This window comes from Rhinoraja longicauda, chromosome 18 (genome assembly GCF_053455715.1).
Source record: "Rhinoraja longicauda isolate Sanriku21f chromosome 18, sRhiLon1.1, whole genome shotgun sequence".
NCBI classification, from domain to species: domain Eukaryota; kingdom Metazoa; phylum Chordata; class Chondrichthyes; order Rajiformes; family Arhynchobatidae; genus Rhinoraja; species Rhinoraja longicauda.
The window spans coordinates 7772973-7792235 of record NC_135970.1 but is presented as its reverse complement, the minus strand read 5'-3'; the positions used below and the strand labels follow the sequence as shown (position 1 = coordinate 7792235).

Sequence of the window (19263 nt, the reverse complement as noted above, 5' to 3'; positions counted from 1 at the left end):
CTCCAACAGCCTGACCGCGGGACAAGACGGCAGGGAAGAGAAAAAGACATTCTGGCCTTCCATCACAGTGAGGAGGGACTGGAGGAGACTCACTGTGATGGATGTTTCTTTTTGTTTGGTGTTAGTTGTGATTGTATGTGTTATTGCATTTTTATTGATTAATCTTATTGGTCTTATTGTTCAACTGCGGGTAATGTTTCATTTTACTACACATTTATGTGTATGTAACAAATAAACGACTATTGACTATTGACTATTGACAATGCTGCAAAAAGAATTACAGCTTCAACTGGACAAACCATCTTCTGGACCTATAGCACAACAGTGCTTAAGTACATCACCAACGAAACCAAATGCTTTCAAACATTTGTAACAAATAGGATCTCTTTTCTAAGGGATGGAGATATGTTAGCACAAAGGAAAATCCTGCAGATGAAGCCTCCAGAGGACTAACAGCAGACCACTTCGTAAGCTGTAAAAGATGGATCAAACGACCAGAATTTCTCTGTGAGCCAGACAGAGAATGGCCAAAACCTCACCTGGAATCTGCAATCTCTGCTAATATCCAGAAATCAAGCAAGTCACCACAATGAATGTCAATGACAAAAATCCATTGAATCCCACAAACTCTCTGATCACCTATTTCTCATCATGGAGGAATCTGAAGACTGCCTTAGCTTGGCTTCCTAGAAGCTGAGACCTGAGTACAGCAAAGACTGGTGGCCTTAAAGATTGAAGAATCACGAAAGTAGATTAGATGCCAACACCTAGTGCATACTTTTTTTTTGTTTTGATTATGAGTAAAGTTTTTACAGCTCCTTTTAATGTTTATTGGTAATTGTTTCATTATATACATAGAACAATTAGGGGCCGGTATGTAGGAGCCATTTGTGTTTTGGACTGGCTGCTGTTAGCATTGATAAAATACATTGCTTGATGCTCCTGGACACATCATCAGTGATGTAACCTGGGGTCATTGGGTGTTTTGGGTCTTTCAACATCCGACACCCTCACCCAGGCGACCCAGCCGTGGTTGATCAGACAACGACTTGTGCTCAGGTGGCATTCGCTCCTCCCCATGGACCTCCTCTACTGATCCAGAGCCATCTCGAAGCTTTCTCCGCTGCCTCTGTGGTGTCCTTGATGGCTCTTCTCCTCTCCATTCCGGTGATGCTCAGTGCACTCAAGGCCTTGTAGAGCGATTGCCCAGCAAAACCTCTACAGCCACCCTCGATGGGCATACACCTTGCCTTCCAGCCCTGTTCACGGCAGTCTATGACCAGCTCTTCGTACTTGGTCTTCTTCCTCTCATGGGCCTCCTCCAGACGGTCCTCCCACGGCACTGTCAGTTCCAACAAGACGATGTTATAGCATATTATATTATTTTGTCTAGGTATATCTTGCCGTATTATTTTGCACCCTTGGGGGCTGTCGTTAAATGAATATATATATATATATATATATATGAGCATAACGGACTGGGAGGAGCCAGAATAAGGTGGTATATCTGTGGATACAAGGACTGGGAGGAGTTAGACACAGGGAGGGAGAGGATACAGTTCTTACTAGATCTTCAACGAGAGCTGTGAGCAGACGGGGGGAACAGAGCAGCCAGCTACGACTTGAATGCGAAATAAGTACAGCATGGTATGTTCATCCCTTTGTTTGTATCACTACTTCAATGAACAACTACTTAAACTGGAAAAACATCTTGAAGATCTCTCTGTTGGGGCTTGCGTTAAGATCACTCCGACTCCCTGTATAGTAATAGCAATTAGAAAATAGTTTACTGGAAAAGACTGAAGTTGCCATTACACTCTTATTTCACTCATACCATCAGGAAGAAGATGTAAGAGTCTGACAATTGAGACCCAATCTTAAGTTAAGCTCAGTCACAATTTAAAATTACCTTTGTTTCAAACCTCTCATGCCTCCATAGTTTCTTTCACTGTGATCTTTTCCAGAATGCATATTTCTTTAAGGTATCTGTCTTTCCCTGAGTCCAGCTGTTTATCATCCCTGAATTAAATCATTCCATTATTGGCTTAATGTACCTTCAACTCATCAAGACTAAACTGTGCCTAAATACATAATTTGATCAAATTTTGGCATCTGCTTAATATCTCCCTATGCCACTGACTATGAATCATAGAGTCATAGAGTGATACAGTGTGAAAACAGTCCCTTCAGCCCAACTTGCCCACACCGGCCAAGATGTCCCAGCTACACTAGTCCCAACCACCTACACAGTCCCAAATGTCCATCATCTTGAACATTTTGATACCACCAAGTTATTATGTAAGGTATTCCTGTTGTGGTCTCCAGGAAAGTGGCACAGGCAGAAATGAAATGGATTAGGGGAGGAACTCCAAATGGCAATTATTAGACTCCCATCATTTCCTCTTACATGTGATATGCCTTAAAACTGGCCTCATAGCATTCAATTTGAGTTGGCTTATGGTGGCTATGTTCTGGTTTCCTTCATTAGATTTTTCTATAATCTATATACTAAAACTCTCGTTTGTTTGTTTATTTGTTCCTGAACTACAGCCAAAATGGTACACGATCGCTTGACAATTTTATGCCCACCTTACTCACTGTCGTCCCTTTGGTGCTAATGGAAGAAGTTTCATTGAAATCGATGTTATATTTTAAAAGTTATTCACATTTTTAAGTTTAAATCTATCTCCTAGGGAGGGAGGGGGAATGGAGGGAGGGAGGGTAAGGGGGGTTGAGGGGGATGGAGTGGGGGTGAGAGGAAGGGGAAGGGGAGTGGGAGGGGGGTGTGCAGGGAGGGGGGAGGGGAGTGGGAGGGGGCTGTGGAAGGAGGGGGAGGGGAGATGGGGAGGGGGAGGGAGGGAGGAGGAGGGAGGAGGAGGGAAGGGGGAAGTGGAGGGGAGGGGGAGGGAGGGGAAGGGGGTGGGGGGGAGGAGGGTGCTGCACCAATGCAGGAGAGGTTTGGACCCAACGGGTCCACTCGGTCTAGTTACATTATATTTCTTTATAGCTTTAAAGGGCGGAATAGTGCACAGTGGTAGAGATCCTGCCTTACAGTGACCCGGGTTCCATCTTGACTACTGGCGCTGTCTGTAATGAGTTTATACGTTCTTCCCGTGATCTGCGTGGGTTTCCTCCGGGTGCCCCGGTTTCCTCCCACACTCCACAGGTTTGTAGGTTAATTGGCTTATTTTCATTGCAAATTGTCCCTAGTGTGTGTAGGGTAATGTTGGTGCACACTCGGTGGGCTGGAAGGCCTGTTTCCGTGCTGTATCTCTAGACTAAACTTTAAAATTGCAAATTATATGCGTGCAGACAAATTAAACATAATCTATTATATTTTATAACTATAGGCAAGACGCATGAAACTATTATATACAATGCCATGAAGGAGTTTGATACTCTTACGTGCGTAAAATTCGCATATAGGCGGCATCAAAAAAATTATATTAAAATTATCGCAGGAAGTGGGTAAGTTGAAGAATGTTAGTATTCAAATATATTGTGTTGCGTCCACTGCAATTATTTTATGAACACTCTGATAGAATATGAAGGACTTCAATCATTAACAAAAAAGTCATATTTTAATAATAAACACAATGTCATATTTCATTCAAAAATAATAATTGTTTACATTTATCTTCTGGTATATTTGTAAGATTAGCAAATTATCCATGTTATCAGAGAAAAAAATGCCCATGTTTATAATCATTGAAAGTGATATCAGATTTTACAGAGAGAACCTCGAAATTCCATGCCAGATACTTTCTAACAATGTGATCATTGGTATAGCAAAACTAGATAAGAAATTTTGACATAGTGATCCACAATGATATTAACAGAAAATTATGACTGCAAATTATAATATAACAGCTGCACTCAATAACCCCTGGTAGTGTGCTGGGTTTTCAGACTGAAGCCAATCATCTTGGAAAGCTGATATGACATGCTGTTCCTTTGTTGATTAATGTTCCAGCTCAGTGCTTCTACAAGAATTTGATGCTTGTAGAATTCTTCAGTTGCTAAATGTTACAATGTGTAATGCTGAAGAGAATTTACACGCTATCCAAGGTGGCTGGCTAAATAGAAACTGGCTGAAGAGCTGGTAATTGAGGAGCAGAAGGAAGAGAAGACATCCAATGCCCCATACAGACAATCGTTGGAAAAGAAAATCATCTGTGTGTTACGGAGAGCTGAAATTTTGTTTCTCCATTCTCAAATAACCCACTTTACCTTGCCATTGTTGCAACCCAAAACAGAGCTTATTTGGCCACAAGGTGGAAATAGAAACCAGTGCAAAACACTTCTTGTGAAATTTATAATTAAAAGGACATGATATCCCTCTAATTTTATAGAAACCTATCCAGCACACCAATACAATATTATCTCAGTGGCTGCAGCATGGCAGTGAAAAACTACTTCCTTTAAGTGGAGGAGCTTGAAGGTGGATATTGAGGTTAACATTGAAATGTTTTGGGCCAGGAGGGCTTTGTTTCAAGGCAAGAAAATCTGTAAATGGCAATGATGGGTTTAAAACGCTGTCATCTTGAAAAATAATAGGAGGTCCGTGCTACAGGGGTGGCATATTGATTGGTTATTTGCTAGAGGACAGATTATAAAAATGCTGTGGTTCCCTCCAGCCATATTCTGAACTCTTACACCAATTTTTTTTGCCCTTTTACACACTCAATCTTTATTTTTTTATTTTATATTTTTATATAAATCTGTGCTTTATATGTTATTAACTGTCTATGTCCTTACTTTTTAAAATTGTCGTTTTGTCTGGGTTTTTGTGAAAAGCACTTTGGGTTACATTCAATTGTATGAAAAGTTATACAAATAAAGTTATTATAATTATTATTAATATTATTATTATTATTATTATTATTATTATTATTATTATTATTATTATTATTATCATTATTATTATTATTATTATTATTATTATTATTATTATTATTATTATTATTATTAATTCACTCTGGATTACAGGTGTTGGGTATCTTTTGCAAGTGATGAAAAGGAAGCTCTACTGACCATCGGTCTTACCCCATGTTTTGAGACTCTGACCTTTGATTCTAGATTCCCCTAGCCAGGGAAAACATCCTCCACACATATAGCCAATTAAACCCTGTTTTTAAAAATGTTTTATTGAAATAATGGATCAAATTGGGCAGTGGATCAGCGCAACAGTACCTGTTAGATTCCATCCTTGCATTGTCTTGTTTAGATGAGGTAATCTAACAAATGCAAGTATTTGGTTTAGGGTGTGGCCATGAAGCAAGTCTCTCTGAACAAACGTTGTTGGTTGACAATAAGACTACTCCAAATATTTTATCAGAATGAAAATAATGATGTCTTTTGCCTACCACTTCCTTGCCATCACACCTAGGAAATTGCATAATTTCCAGCCCTAGCATTGAGGTGATTCATGAAAATTGGTTTTCTTCTCTCTCTACCTCTCTCTCTATCCCCTCTCTCTATCCCTCTCTCTACCTCTCTCTTTCTACCTCTCATTCTCTACTTCTCTCTCTACCTCTCTCTCTATACATTTCTATACTCTCTGTACCTCCCTCTCTCTACCTCTCTCTCTCTACCTCTCCCTTTTATCTCTCTACATCTCTCTCTCTCCCTACATCTCTCTCTCCACCCCCCTCCCTCCACCTTTCTCTCTCTCCCTACCTCTCCTCCCTCCCTCTGCCCCTCTCAAAATCTATTTCAATACAATTTGCACTCTCCACCTTGAAATCAATAGATTTTCCGGTATGAGAAATGCAACATTGACTCTATTGAAAGCAGAGCAGGCCCACGGGGGAGAATGGTCAACTTTGCTCCTGTTTCTAATTATATTTTTTTGTTATAAGCAGAGCATTTCTGCCTGTCATGCCTCATTTAGTGTGGTATTGTCAATATCAAAGTGTCTAAGGTCCCGAGCTATGATAGCAGACCAGGTACATGGAAAGGACAAGTTTGGAGGGATATGGACCAAGCGCAGACAGATGGAACTGGTGTAGCTGGGACAAGTTGGCCGGTGTGGGCACGTTGGGCCGAAGGGCCTGTTTCCACACTGTATCACTCTATGACCAGCATACAAATCTGCCGCTCTTCAGACTCCTCATGGGACTCTCGGTGTTCCTGGGCCTGAACTTAGTATATGGAGCAAATGTTGTCTGTACATAAACTATTTTCATGAAGAGTGGCTGTTCCTCACCAGCTAATACACATATTGAGAGAGTATGATCTTGTTCCAAGCAATCTGAGATGACAGGAGATTAGGTGTAGCTGCATGGATATGAAAATGCATGTAGATAAGTGCCCATAGATATCTGTCAGCACAAATTCTTTGACATATAACGCTCAGATATGGTTTTGTGAGTTCTAATATGACTAATAAGGCCCTTATTAGAACCAGATAGGGCTTGCAACTGCTGGAGAAAGTTGGTGGATAGCATGCGAGGTGATGCACTCTTTCTGATACTTAGGCAGGGTTTCTATATGTTCTTTATATTTGGCCTCAAAACTCTGAGAAGTCAAAGATTTACACGCTTTAGTGTGGTTATTGCATTTCTTCCAAGGGCTTTGAATGTATCCTTAAATGTTTTTCTCTGTCCATCTGGTAATCTCTTTTCATGAAAGCACTCAGAACTGAATGTCCTTATTGGAAGTCTGGTATCAGGCATGCGAATGGCATGGGCTGACCAACAGCCGACTGAGTGTAGTTAGGGCAGCAAAGTTGGCTAAGTTTGTCTGGGGAAACTGACATTGGTTGACTTGTCCCTCAATAACTTGGAGGATCTTGCAAAAACAGCATTTGTGGTATTTTCCCAGTGACTGAGATGCCCGGTGTTTGAGATGTCTACCGCATGTATTGGTATTAGTACTGGTTTATTATTGTCATGTAAACCAAGATACAGTGAAAAACATTGGCTGTACATATGTGTTTTCCAAGTAAATCATTCCATAAAAAGACAAAGTGCTGGAGTAATACAGCGAGCCAGGCAACATCTCTGGATTACATGGACGGGCAACAATTCGAGTCCATGTTCTCCAGAGATACTACCCGACTCGCTGAGTTGGGGCGGCACAGTGTTGCAGTGGAAGAGTTACTGCCTTAGAGCACCTGAGACCTGGGTTCGATCCTGACTATGGTACTGTCTGTGTGGAGTTTGTACTTTCTCCCTGTAACTGTGTGGGTTTTTACCAGGTTTCCTCCCATAATTACAAAGATGTGCAGGTTTGTAGGGTAATTGGCTTCTATAAATTGTCCCTAATGTTTAGGATATATCTAGTGTTTGGGTGATTGCTGGGCGGCTGGGACAGTGGGCCAAAGGGTCTGTTTCCACGCTGTATCTCTAAACTTAATGAGTTGGGACCTTTCTTGTGGACGCAGCCCAGACTGTCTTACAAACTCCATTAACTCCATTTACTCCATTAACTCCATTACAAACTCCATTAACATCATTAACTCCATTTATACCTCACGCTGCCTCGGCAAGACCAGCAGCATAATCAACTATGAGTAGCACCCTGGCCATTCCCTCTTCTCCCCTCTCACATCGGGCAAAAGGTATAGAAAGGTATAGAAGTGTGAAAACGCACATTTCCAGATTCAGGGACAGTTTCTTCCGAGCTGTTATCAGACAATTTAACCATCCTACCACAACTAGAGAGCAGTCCTGAACTACTATCCACCTTATTTGGAGACCCTTGGGCTATCTTTGATTAGACTTTACTGGTTTTATCTTGCACTAAACATTATTCCCTTATCATGTATCTGTACACTGCGAATGGCTCGATTGTAATCATGTTTTGTCTTTCTGATGACTGGTTAGCACGCAACAAAAGCTTTTCACTGTACCTCGGTACATGTGACAATAAACTAAATTAATTGAACTATACTAAACTTCTTCAGACTGATTGTAGGCCCTGGGGGAGGAGGAATAAAGCTGGAAGATAGGTAGGTTCGGAACAAAGCCTGGCAAGTGATAGGTGGGTTTAGGTGAGGGACGATTTTGTATATGAAGGAACGCAGATGCTGGTTCACACCCCAAGATAGACACAAAATGCTGGAGTAACTCAGCGGGACAGGCAGCATCGCTGGACTGAAGGAATGGGTGATGTTTCGGGTCGAAACCATTCTATCTATCTTTGAGGGAAGGTTTTGATTGGCCAGAGATGAAAAAAAAAAATGGTATGAATATTGATTTTGCTAACTTCAAGTAACCCTTGAATCCCCCCTCTCTCCATCCCTCCCCCACCCAAGTCGTACCAACTTCAAAGACGTCTTGTTGAGCCTCATTGTCAATACCCGTTTTCACCTTGGCCACAACTAACAATGGCCTGTTTTCTTTATCATCGTTACCTTTTTGCAGGAAAATAACTGCAAGTGCTGGTACAAATCAAAGGTATCACAAAATGCTGGAGTAACTCAGCGGGTCAGGCAGCATCTCTGGAGAGAAGGAATGGGTGACGTTTCGGGTCGAGACCCTTCAGACTGACATCAGTCAGAAGAAGGGTCTCGACCCGAAACGTCACCGTTTCTTCTCTCCAGAGATGCTGCCTGACCCGCTGAGTTACTCCAGCATTTTGCGTTACCTTTTTGTATATCTTTGTTCATTTGTTCTATATCTCTCTACATCACCATCTATATCTCTTGTTTCCCTTTCCCCTGACTCTCAGTCTGAAGAAGGGTCTTGTCCTGAAACATCACCTATTCCTTTTCTCCAGAGATGCTGTCTGACCTGCTGAGTTACTCCAGCTTTTTGTGTCTATCCTCCACCTATCACTTGTCAGGATTTGTCCCGCCCCCACCTCCTTTCCAAATTTCTTCCCCCCCCCCCCCCTCCCCACTACAATTAATCTGAAGAAGGGTCCCAACTGGAAACATCACCTATCCATCTACTCCAGAGATGCTGCCTCACCCACTCCAGCGCTTTGTCTTTTTTTTTGTAAGCCAGCATCTGCAGTTTCTTGTGTATAGATCATTCTGGAAAGGAGTACAATCAAACCATTCACAACAACACAGGAGGTGCAAAGACAAAATAAATGTAATGTTACAGCTACAACAAAAGTTCAGATAAATGCATGGTCTGCAATGAGGTATATCGAGACTACATCCTTAGCTTGTAAGCGGTCCATTCAGTAATCTGATAACAGCAGGGAAGTAGTTGTTCCTGAATCTGGTGATAGTCGTTTTCAAGCTTTTGTATCTTTTGTCTGACAGGAGAGGGGAGAAGAGGAAATGACTGGGGTGTAATTGGTCCTTGATTAGGATGGCTGCTTTCCTGAGGCAGCGTGAAGTGTAGCTGGAGTGGATGGGTGAGTGGATGTCTTACGTTGCTGAGAGGTAACTCCTGAGATATGTAAGTTGTTCATATTTTCCATGGTCCATATTTTCCATGGTCAACTGTGAAACATGCACCCTCACAAATGTCACCTGCATATTCCACCTTAGCTACTGCGATAAGGGGGATAGGGGGTTGTTCTTGGTTCTGAAACGTAGTTGCTGTAGATTACCTGCTTCTCTGGTTAGATCCACTACTGAAATCAAAGAACACAAATACAGGCCCTTCAGCCCAAATTGCCCATGCCAACCAAGATGCCCAATGTATTCTTGTCCCATTTGCCTGCATTTGACGCATCCCTCTAAACCTTTCCTGGCTATCTACCTGTCTTTTTTTCTTTTAAATGCTGTTAAAATACTGACTTCACCTGCCTCCTCTGGCAGCTCATTCCATATACCTATCACTTTCTGAGTGAAAATATTACCCCTCAGGTTCCCATTAAATCTTAATTCTCACCTTAAACCTTTGCTTTCTATTTCTTCATTCCCCTACCCTGGGAAAAAGACTGTGCATTCACCCTCTATCTATTCTTAAACACCTCTATAAGATCACTCCTTATCCTCCTGTGCTCCAAGGAATAACACCCCAGCCTGTTCAACCTCTCCCTATGGCACATAGAAACATAGAAAATAGGTGCAGGAGTAGGCCATTCGGCCCTTCGAGCCTGCACCGCCATTCAATATGATCATGGCTGATCATCCAGCTCAGTAACCTGTACCTGCCTTCTCTCCATAACCCCTGATCCCTTTAGCCACAAGGGCCACATCTAACTCCCTCTTAAATATAGCCAATGAACTGGCCTCAACTACCTTCTGTGGCAGAGAATTCCACAGATTCACCAGCTCTCAAGTCTTGGCAACATCCTTGTAAATCTTCTCTGCACTCTTTCCAGCTTAACAACATCCTTCCTATAGCAGGGTGACCAAAACTCAACACAATATTCTAAGTGTGGTCTCACCAATGTCTTGTACAACTATAACATAACATCCCAACTTCTATACTCAATATTCTGACTGATGAAGGCCAATGTCACAAAAGCCCTCTTGACCACCCTTTCTCCCCGTGAGGCCATTTTCTGTGAACTATGTACCTGCATGCCTAGATCCCTCTGCTCTACAACATTCCCCAAGATCCTGCCATTCACTGTGAAACACCTTCCCAAAATTCAATACCTCGCAAATATATCTCCATTAAACTCCATCAACCATTCCTCCGCCCCCTTGCACAGCTGATCAAGAACCTGCTGTAATTTTTGATAACCATCTTCGCTATCTACAATACCACCACTTTAGTGTCATCTGCAAACTTACTAATCATGCCTTGTGCATTCTCATCCAAATCGCTGATATAAACTACAAATTGCAATGGGCCCATCACCGATTTATGAGGCATCTCACAAGTCACAGGCCTCCAGTCCGAAAATCAACCTTCCACCATCACCCTCTGCTTCCTTCCCTGCACAATAATCTCCATCCAGTCAACTAGCTCTCCTTGGGTCCCATGTGATCTAACCTTCCAGAGCAGCTTACTATGAAATGTCTTGATGAAGTCCATGTAGACAATATATACAGCTTTGCCCTCACCAACCTTTTTGGTTACTTCTTCAAAAAGCTCAATCCGATTGATCAGGCATGATATAAAGCCATGCTGACTATACATGATCAGCCCATCTATCCAAATGCATTTATATCTTATTCCTCAGAATCCTCTACAGTAATTTGCCTAGCACAAATGTTAGGCTCACTGATCTAAAGTTCCCAGGATTTTCCTTGCAGCCTTTCTTAAATAGAGGCACAACATTAGCGCCCCTCCAGTCTTTTGGCACATCACCTGTGGCTAATGACGATTCATAGTTGACAGCCAGGGCAACTGCCTTTGTTCTCTAGCCTGCTAAAATGTCATCACATATATCTGATCAGGCTGGGAGATTTATCTATCTTCATACGTCTTAGGACATCTAGCATCTCCTCGACCATAATATGGACTGTCCTCATGATATATCACTGTCCCAGGTTCCCCAGTCTTTATGTCCTTCCCCACATTAAAAACAGAGGAGAAATATTGAGGAACTTGCCTGTTTGCGGCTCCACACAAAGGTGACATCTTTGTTCCTGAGGGGCCCTATTCTCTTTCTAGTTATCCTCATTCCCTTAATGTACTTAGAAAATCTCTTTTGGATTTTCCTTTATATTATCTTCCAGAGAAATACATAAGGAAGAAAAGAGTAACTAGAGAGAGAGTGGGACCCCTCAGGAATCAAAGCAGTCAACTCTGTGTGGAGCCATGGGAGATGGGCAAGGTCCTCAATGAGTATTTCTCCTCTGCATTTATTGAGGAGAAAGACAGGACGACAGAGGAACTTGGGGCAATCAGTGGAAGTATCTTGAGAGCAATCAGTGTTACGGTTGAAGAAGTGCAGAAGGTATTATCGTGTATGAAGGTAGACAAATCTCCAGGGCCTGATCAAATATATCCGAGGACATTGTGGGAAACTAGAGAGTAAATTGCGGGAGCTTTGGTTGAAATTTATGAGTCGTCTTTAAATACAGGAGAGGTGCCGGAAGACTGGAGGGTGGCAAATGTTGTGTCTCTATTCAAGAAGGGCTGCAGGGAAAATGCTGGAAACTACAGGCCAGTGAGCTTAACATCTGTAGTTGGGAAGGTAATAGAGAGTGTTTTGAGGGATAGGAAATACAGGCATTTGTACAGACAAGAGCTGATTAGGGATAGTAAGCCTGGTTTTGTACATGGGAGATCGTGTCTCACAAATCTAATTACATTTTTCGAAGACGTGACTAAAAAGGTTGATGAGGCCAGAGCTGTGAATGTATGTATGGATTTCAGCAATGCTTTTGACAAGGTTCTGTATGGTAGGCTAGATTAGATCTGGAAGGTTAGATCGCATGGGATCCCAGGAGTTATAATTGAATGGATAGAAAACTGGCTTCATTGAAGGAAGCAGAGGGTGATGGTGGAAGGTTGCTTCTCGAACTGGAGGCCTGTAACTAGGGTGTGCCTCAGGATTCGGTGGTGGTTGCATTACTGTTTGTCATCTATATCAATGATTTGGATGAAAACATACATGGCAACATTATTAAGTTTGCAGATGATATAAAAGTGGGTGGTTTTGCAGACGGTGAAGATTGTTGTGAAAAATTGCAGCAGGATCTTGATCGATTGGCCAGGTGGACTGAGAAATGGTTGATGGAATTTAATACAGAGAAATGTGTGGTGTTGCATTTTGGAAAGTCTAATAGGGGCAGGACCTACACAATGATTGCTAGGGCTCCGAGGAGTGTTGTAGACCAGAGGGATCTAGGAGTACAGGTGCATGATTCCTTGAAGGTGGAGTCGCAGGTAGATAGAGTGGTCAAAAAGGCTTTTGGCACATTGGCCTTCACCAGTCATTGAGAATAGAAGTTGGGACGCCATGTTGCAGTTGTATAAGACATTGGTGAGGCCGCATGAGGTAGATCTGGACACCATGTTCTTGGAAAGATGTTGTCAAGCTTGAAAGGGTACAGAGAAGATTTACGAGGATGTTGCCAGGACTAGAGTGTTTGAGCTATAGGGAGAGGTTGAGTAGGCTGGGACTCTATTCCTTGGAGTGCAGGAGGATGAGGAATGATCTTTTAGAGGTGTATAAAATCATGAGAGGAATAGATCGGGTAGATGCACAGTCTCTTGCCCAGAGTAGGATCGAGGACAAGAGGACATTGGTTTAAGGTGAAGGAGAAAAAATTTAATAGGAATCTGAGGGGTACCTATTTCACACAAAGGGTGGTGGGAGTATGGAACAAGCTGCCAGAGGAGGTAGTTGAGGTAGGGACTATCCCAACGTTTAAGAAACAGTTAGACAGGTACATGGATAGGACAGGTTTGGAGGGATATGGGCCAAACACGGACAGGTTGAAAATTGTGTAGATGGGACATGTTGGCCAGTGTGGGCAAGTTAGGCTGAAGGGCCTGTTTCCACGCTGCATCACTCTATGACTCTAGAGTCATCTCCTACCCGCTTTTTGCCTCCTTCATAAATATGCTCCTTAGTTCCCGAAACTCCTTCAAGGATATACTTGATCCTAGCAGCCTATACCTGTCCCATGCCGATGAAACATTTTTTCCTGACCAGTGCCTCAGTTTCTCTCGTCGTCCAAGCTTCCTTACTCCTGCCTGCCTTGCCCTTCGCCCTAACTGGAATGTGCAGGCCCTGAACTCTTGTCATCAAAGTTTTAGAAGTCTCCCACTTTCTGGACATTCCTTTGCCCGCAAACAACCTCCTCCACTCAACTTTAGTAAGTACCTGTCTAATACCATCAAAGTTGGCCATGCCCCAATTCAGAATTTTAACTTGTGGGTCTGCTCTGTCTTTATTCATAACTGTTTTAAAACTGATAGAACAGTGATCACTGGTCTCAAAGGCTCACCCACAGACTCTTAAGTCACTTGCTCCTCACAATTTCCTGAGAGTAGATCAAGCTTTGCCCTCTCATTTGTAGGGTACCCCACATATTGCCTGAGGAAACTTTCCTGAGCACATTTGACAAATTTCACCCATCTAAGCCCTTGGCACTATAACAGTCCTAGTCTATATTGGGAAAGTTATAATCCCCTCCTATGACAACCCATGCAGTCACCTGGTTAATTTGTTCTTCTAATTCCTGTTGTCTATTTTGGGCCATATAATATACTCTGAACAACCCATATACTTCAGCTCCACCCATATAGCCTCACTGAGTGAAGCATCAGTAATATTATCTTGAACTACTGCTGTGACATTCTCTTTAATCAATAAGCATTCTCTTTAATCAATAACCCGCTCCTCTTTTACCCCCACCTCTGCCTCATCTGTAGCATCTGAACCCTGGAACATTAAGCTACAGCCCCGTCTCTCCCTTAGCCAGGTTTCTGTAATGGCTATAACGTCCCAGTCGCACATGCCTATCCATCCCCTGAGTTCATCCACCTTGCCCATCAGGCCTCTCGCATTAAAATCAATGCAATTCAATCCAATAGTCCTTGTAGGAAAATAAATGCAGATGCTGGTACAAATCGAAGGTATTACAAAATCCTGGAGTAACACAGCGGGTCAGGCAGCATCTCTGGACAGAAGAAGGAATGGACGCATCTGCGCCCAGGATGAGGTGTTTCGCACTAGGGCATCAGAGATGTCCTCATTCTTTAAGAAACGGGGCTTCCCCTCCGCCATTATAGATGAGGCTCTCACTAGGGCCTCCTCTATATCCCGCAGCTCTGCTCTTGCTCCCCCTTCCCCCACTCATAACAAGGATAGAGTCCCCCTTGTCCTCACCTTCCACCCCATCAGCCAGCATATACAACAAATTATCCTCCCACATTTCCGTCACCTCCAACGGGATCCCACCATTGGCCATATCTTCCCATCTCCTCCCCTTTCTGCTTTCTGCAGAGACCGTTCCCTCCGTAACTTCCTGGTCCACTCGTCCCAATTCCTACCCAAACCAGGCACTTTCCCCTGCAACCACAGGAGAAGCAACACCTGTCCCTTTACCTCCCCCCTCGACTCCATCCAAGGAGCCAAACAGTCTTTCCAGGTGAGGCAGAGGTTCACCTGCACCTCCTCCAACCTCATCTATTGTATCCGCTGTTCCTGATGTCAACTTCTCTACATCGGCGAGACCAAACGCAGGCTCAGCGATTGTTTCGCTCAACACCTTCGCTCAGTCTGCCTTAACCAATCTGATCTCCCGGTGGCTGAGCACTTCAACTCCCCCTCCCACTCCCAGTCTGACCTTTCTGTCATGGGCCTCCTCCAGTGTCATAGTGAGGCCCACCGCAAATTGGAGGTACAGCACCTCATATTTCGCTTGGGCAGCTTACCGCCCAGCGGTATGAACATTGACTTCTCTAACTTTAGATAGCTCCTCTGTCCCTCTCTTCCCCTCCCCCTTCCCAGTTCTCCCATTGTCTTCCTGTCTCCACCTATATCCTTTCTTTGTCCCGCCCCCCTGACATCAGTCTGAGGAAGGGTCTCGACCCGAAACGCCACCCATTCCTTCTCTCCAGAGATGCTGCCTGACCTGCTGAGTTACTCCAGCATTTTGTGATAAATCCAATAGTCCTTCCTCGTTCCATGGCCTGCTCTTACCTATCCTGTCTACTGAACTTTCTTTCATCACCTTCCATACCAATTTACAGCCTCTCCCCTGTCACAGTCCTGCATTGTATCCCACCCCCTGCCAATCTAATTTGAACCCGCCCGTGTAGCACTAGCAAACCTGCTTGCCAGGATATTGGTTCTCCTCCAGTTTAGGTGCAATCTGTCCCTTTTGTTCAGCTCACCTCTGCCTCAGAAGAGATCCTAATGATCCAAAAATTTGAATCCTTGCACCAACTCCTCAGCCACGCATTTATCTGTCCTACCTTCCTGTTCCTACTCTTACTAGCACGTGGTACTGGGAGTAATCTGCCTATCACTACCCTGGAGGTCCTTTTTAATCTGTTGGCTAATTCCCTACGATCATTTTGCAGGACATCATCAATTTTCCTACCCATGTCCTTTGTGCTAACATGTACAATAACTTCTTGCTGCTCCCCCTCCCCCTTGAGATCGTCATGCAGCCACTGGATCCTGGCACCAGGAAGGCAACATACCATCCTTGAGTCTTGTTTGCTGCCACAGAATCTCTTGTCTGTGCCCATAACTAATGAGTCTCTTATCACTACTGCTCTGCCTGACCTCACCCTCCTCTCTGTGCCTCAAAGCCAGGCTTGATGTTACCGACCTGAGCACTGGTGCCCAACAGTATCCAACATGGGAGGCCGGTGTCAAGAGCAATGACCACAGAGGACTCCAATACTCTGGGCTTACTCCCTTTCCTGGTGATCACCCATCTACTTTCAGGCCCTACCCTCGGTATGACCACTTCACTTTAACTCCTATCTAGGATCTCCTTCTCCTGGATGATCCTGAGGTCCAGTTCCCGAACACAGCCTGTCAGGAGCAACAACTGGACACACCTCCCATACGCGTAGTGCTCAGGGGCGCAGGAAGTCTCCCTGACTTCCCACATCCTGCGGGAGAAACATAGAAACATAGAAAATAGGTGCAGGAGTAGGCCATTCGGCCCTTCGAGCCTGCACCGCCATTCAATATGATCATGGCTGATCATTCAGCTCAGTAGCCTGTACCTGCCTTCTCTCCATACCCCCTGATCCCTTTAGCAAAAAGGGCCAGATCTAACTCCCTCTTAAATATAGCCAATGAACTGGCCTCAACTACCTTCTGTGGCAGAGAATTCCACAGACTCACCACTCTCTGTGTGAAGAAATGTTTTCTCATCTCGGTCCTAAAAGACTTCCCCCTTATCCTTAAGCTGTGACCCCTGGTTCTGGACTCCCCCAACATCGGGAACAATCTTCCCGCATCTAGCCTCTCCAACCCCTTAAAAATTTTATATGTTTCTATAAGATCCCCCCTCAGTCTTCTAAATTCCAGCGAGTACAAGCCCAGTCTATCTAGTCTTTCCTCATATGTAAGTCCCGCCATCCCAGGGATCAATCTGGTGAACCTTCTCTGTACTCCCTCTAAGGCAAGAACGTCTTTCCTCAGGTTAGGAGACCAAAACTGCACACAATACTCCAGGTGCGGTCTCACCAAGGCCCTGTACAACTGCAGCAGAACCTCCCTGCTCCTAAACTCAAATCCTCTTGCTATGAATGCCAACATACCATTCGCTTTCTTCACTGCCTGCTGCACCTGCATGCTTGCTTTCAATGACTGGTGCACCATGACACCCAGGTCACGTTGCATCTCCCCATCTCCCAATCGGTCACCATTCAGGTAATACTCTGCTTTCCTGTTCTTGCCGCCAAAGTGGATAACCTCACATTTATCCACATTATATTGCATCTGCCATGCATTTGCCCACTCGCCTAATCTATCCAAGTCACTCTGCAGCCTCCTAGCATCCTCCTCGCAGCTAACACTGCCACCCAGCTTCGTGTCATCCGCAAACTTAGAGATGTTGCATTCAATTCCCTCGTCCAAATCATTAATATACACTGTAAATAACTGGGGTCCCAGCACTGGGCCTTGCGGTACCCCACTAGTTACTGCCTGCCATTCCGAAAAGGACCCGTTTATTCCTACTCTTTGCTTCCTGTCCGCCAACCAATTTTCTATCCACCTCAACACTGAACCCTCAATACCGTGTGCTTTAAGTTTGTACACCAATCTTCTATGTGGGACCTTGTCGAAGGCCTTCTGAAAGTCCAGATATAACACATCGACTGGTTCTCCCTTATCCACTCTACTAGTTACATCCTCGAAAAATTCTATAAGATTTGTCAGACATGATTTGCCTTTGGTAAATCCATGCTGACTTTGTCCGATGATTTCACCACTTTCCAAATGTAATCCTATCACATCTTTAATAACTGACTCTAGCATTTTCCCCACTACCGATGTTAGGCTAACTGGTCTATAATTCCCCGTTTTCTCTCTCCCTTCCTTTTTAAAAAGTGGGGTTACATTAGCTACCCTCCAGTCCTCAGGAACTACTCCAGAATCTAAAGAGTTTTGAAAAATTATCACTAATGCATCCACTATTTCTGAGGCTACTTCCTTAAGCACTCTGGGATGCAGCCTATCTGGCCCTGGGGATTTATCTGCCTTTAATCCATTTAATTTACCTAACACCACTTCCCGACTAACCTGGATTTCCCTCAGTTCCTCCATCTCTTTAGACCCCCGGTCCCCCGCTATTTCCGGCAGACGGTTTATGTCTTCCTTAGTGAAGACAGAACCAAAGTATTTGTTCAATTGGTCTGCCATCTCCTTGTTCCCTATGATCAATTCACCTGTTTCCGACTGCAAGGCACCTACATTTGCCTTAACTAATCTTTTTCTCTTGACATATCTATAAAAGCTTTTGCAGTCTGTTTTTATGTTCCTTGCCAGTTTTCCCTGATAATCTATTTTCCCTTTCCTAATTAAGCCCTTTGTCCTCCTCTGCTGGACTCTGAATTTCTCCCAGTCCTCTGGAATGCTACTTTTTCTGGCTAATCTGTATGCTTCATCTTTTGTTTTAATACTATCCTTGATTTCCCTTGTTAGCCACGGATGCACTACCTTTCCTGGTTTGTTCCTTTGCCAAACTGGGATGAACACTTGTTGTACTTCATCCATGCGACCTTTAAATGCCTTCCATTGCATGTCCACCGTCAATCCTTTCAGCATCAATCGCCAGTCTATCTTGGACAATTCACGCCTCATACCCTCAAAGTTACCTTTCTTTAAGTTCAGAACACTTGTTTCTGTATCGACTTTGTCACTCTCCATCCTAATGAAGAACTCTACCATATTATGATCACTCTTGCCCAAGGGGCCTCGCACAACAAGACTGCTAACTAACCCTTCCTCATTACTCAATACCCAGTCTAGAATGGCCTGTTCTCTCGTTGGTTCCTCGACATGTTGGTTTAGAAAACCATCTCTCAAACATTCCAAGAAATCCTCTTCCTCAGCACCCCTGCCAGTTTGGTTCACCCAATCTATATGTAGATTGAAGTCACCCATTATAACTGCTGCGCCTTTAGTGCATGCATTTCTAATTTCCTGCTTGATGCCATCCCCAACCTCCCTACTGCTGTTAGGTGGCCTGTACACAACTCCCACTAGCGTTTTCTGCCCCTTAGTGTTTCGTAGCTCTACCCATATCGATTCCACTTCCTCCAAGCTAATGTCCTTCCTTTCCACTGCTTTAATCTCCTCTCTAACCAGTAACGCTACCCCACCTCCTTTTCCTTTCTGTCTATCCCGCCTGAATATAGAATATCCCTGGATGTTGAGCTCCCAGCCTTGGTCACCCTGGAGCCATGTCTCCGTAATCCCAACTATATCATAATCATTAATAACTATCTCCACATTTAATTCATCCACCTT

At 43.8% G+C, this 19263-nt stretch overlaps 1 protein-coding gene across 1 annotated transcript in view; it reads left to right on the top strand.

Annotated features, from left to right (window-relative positions):
• Positions 1–19263, top strand: part of LOC144602058 (astacin-like metalloendopeptidase) — a 131967-nt gene that overhangs the window by 40810 nt on the left and 71894 nt on the right. Inside the window, exon 7 of the mRNA XM_078414740.1 lies at positions 3351–3468. Within this exon, the coding sequence (XP_078270866.1) occupies positions 3351–3468 (118 nt within the window). The remainder of the gene's footprint in view (positions 1–3350; positions 3469–19263) is intronic.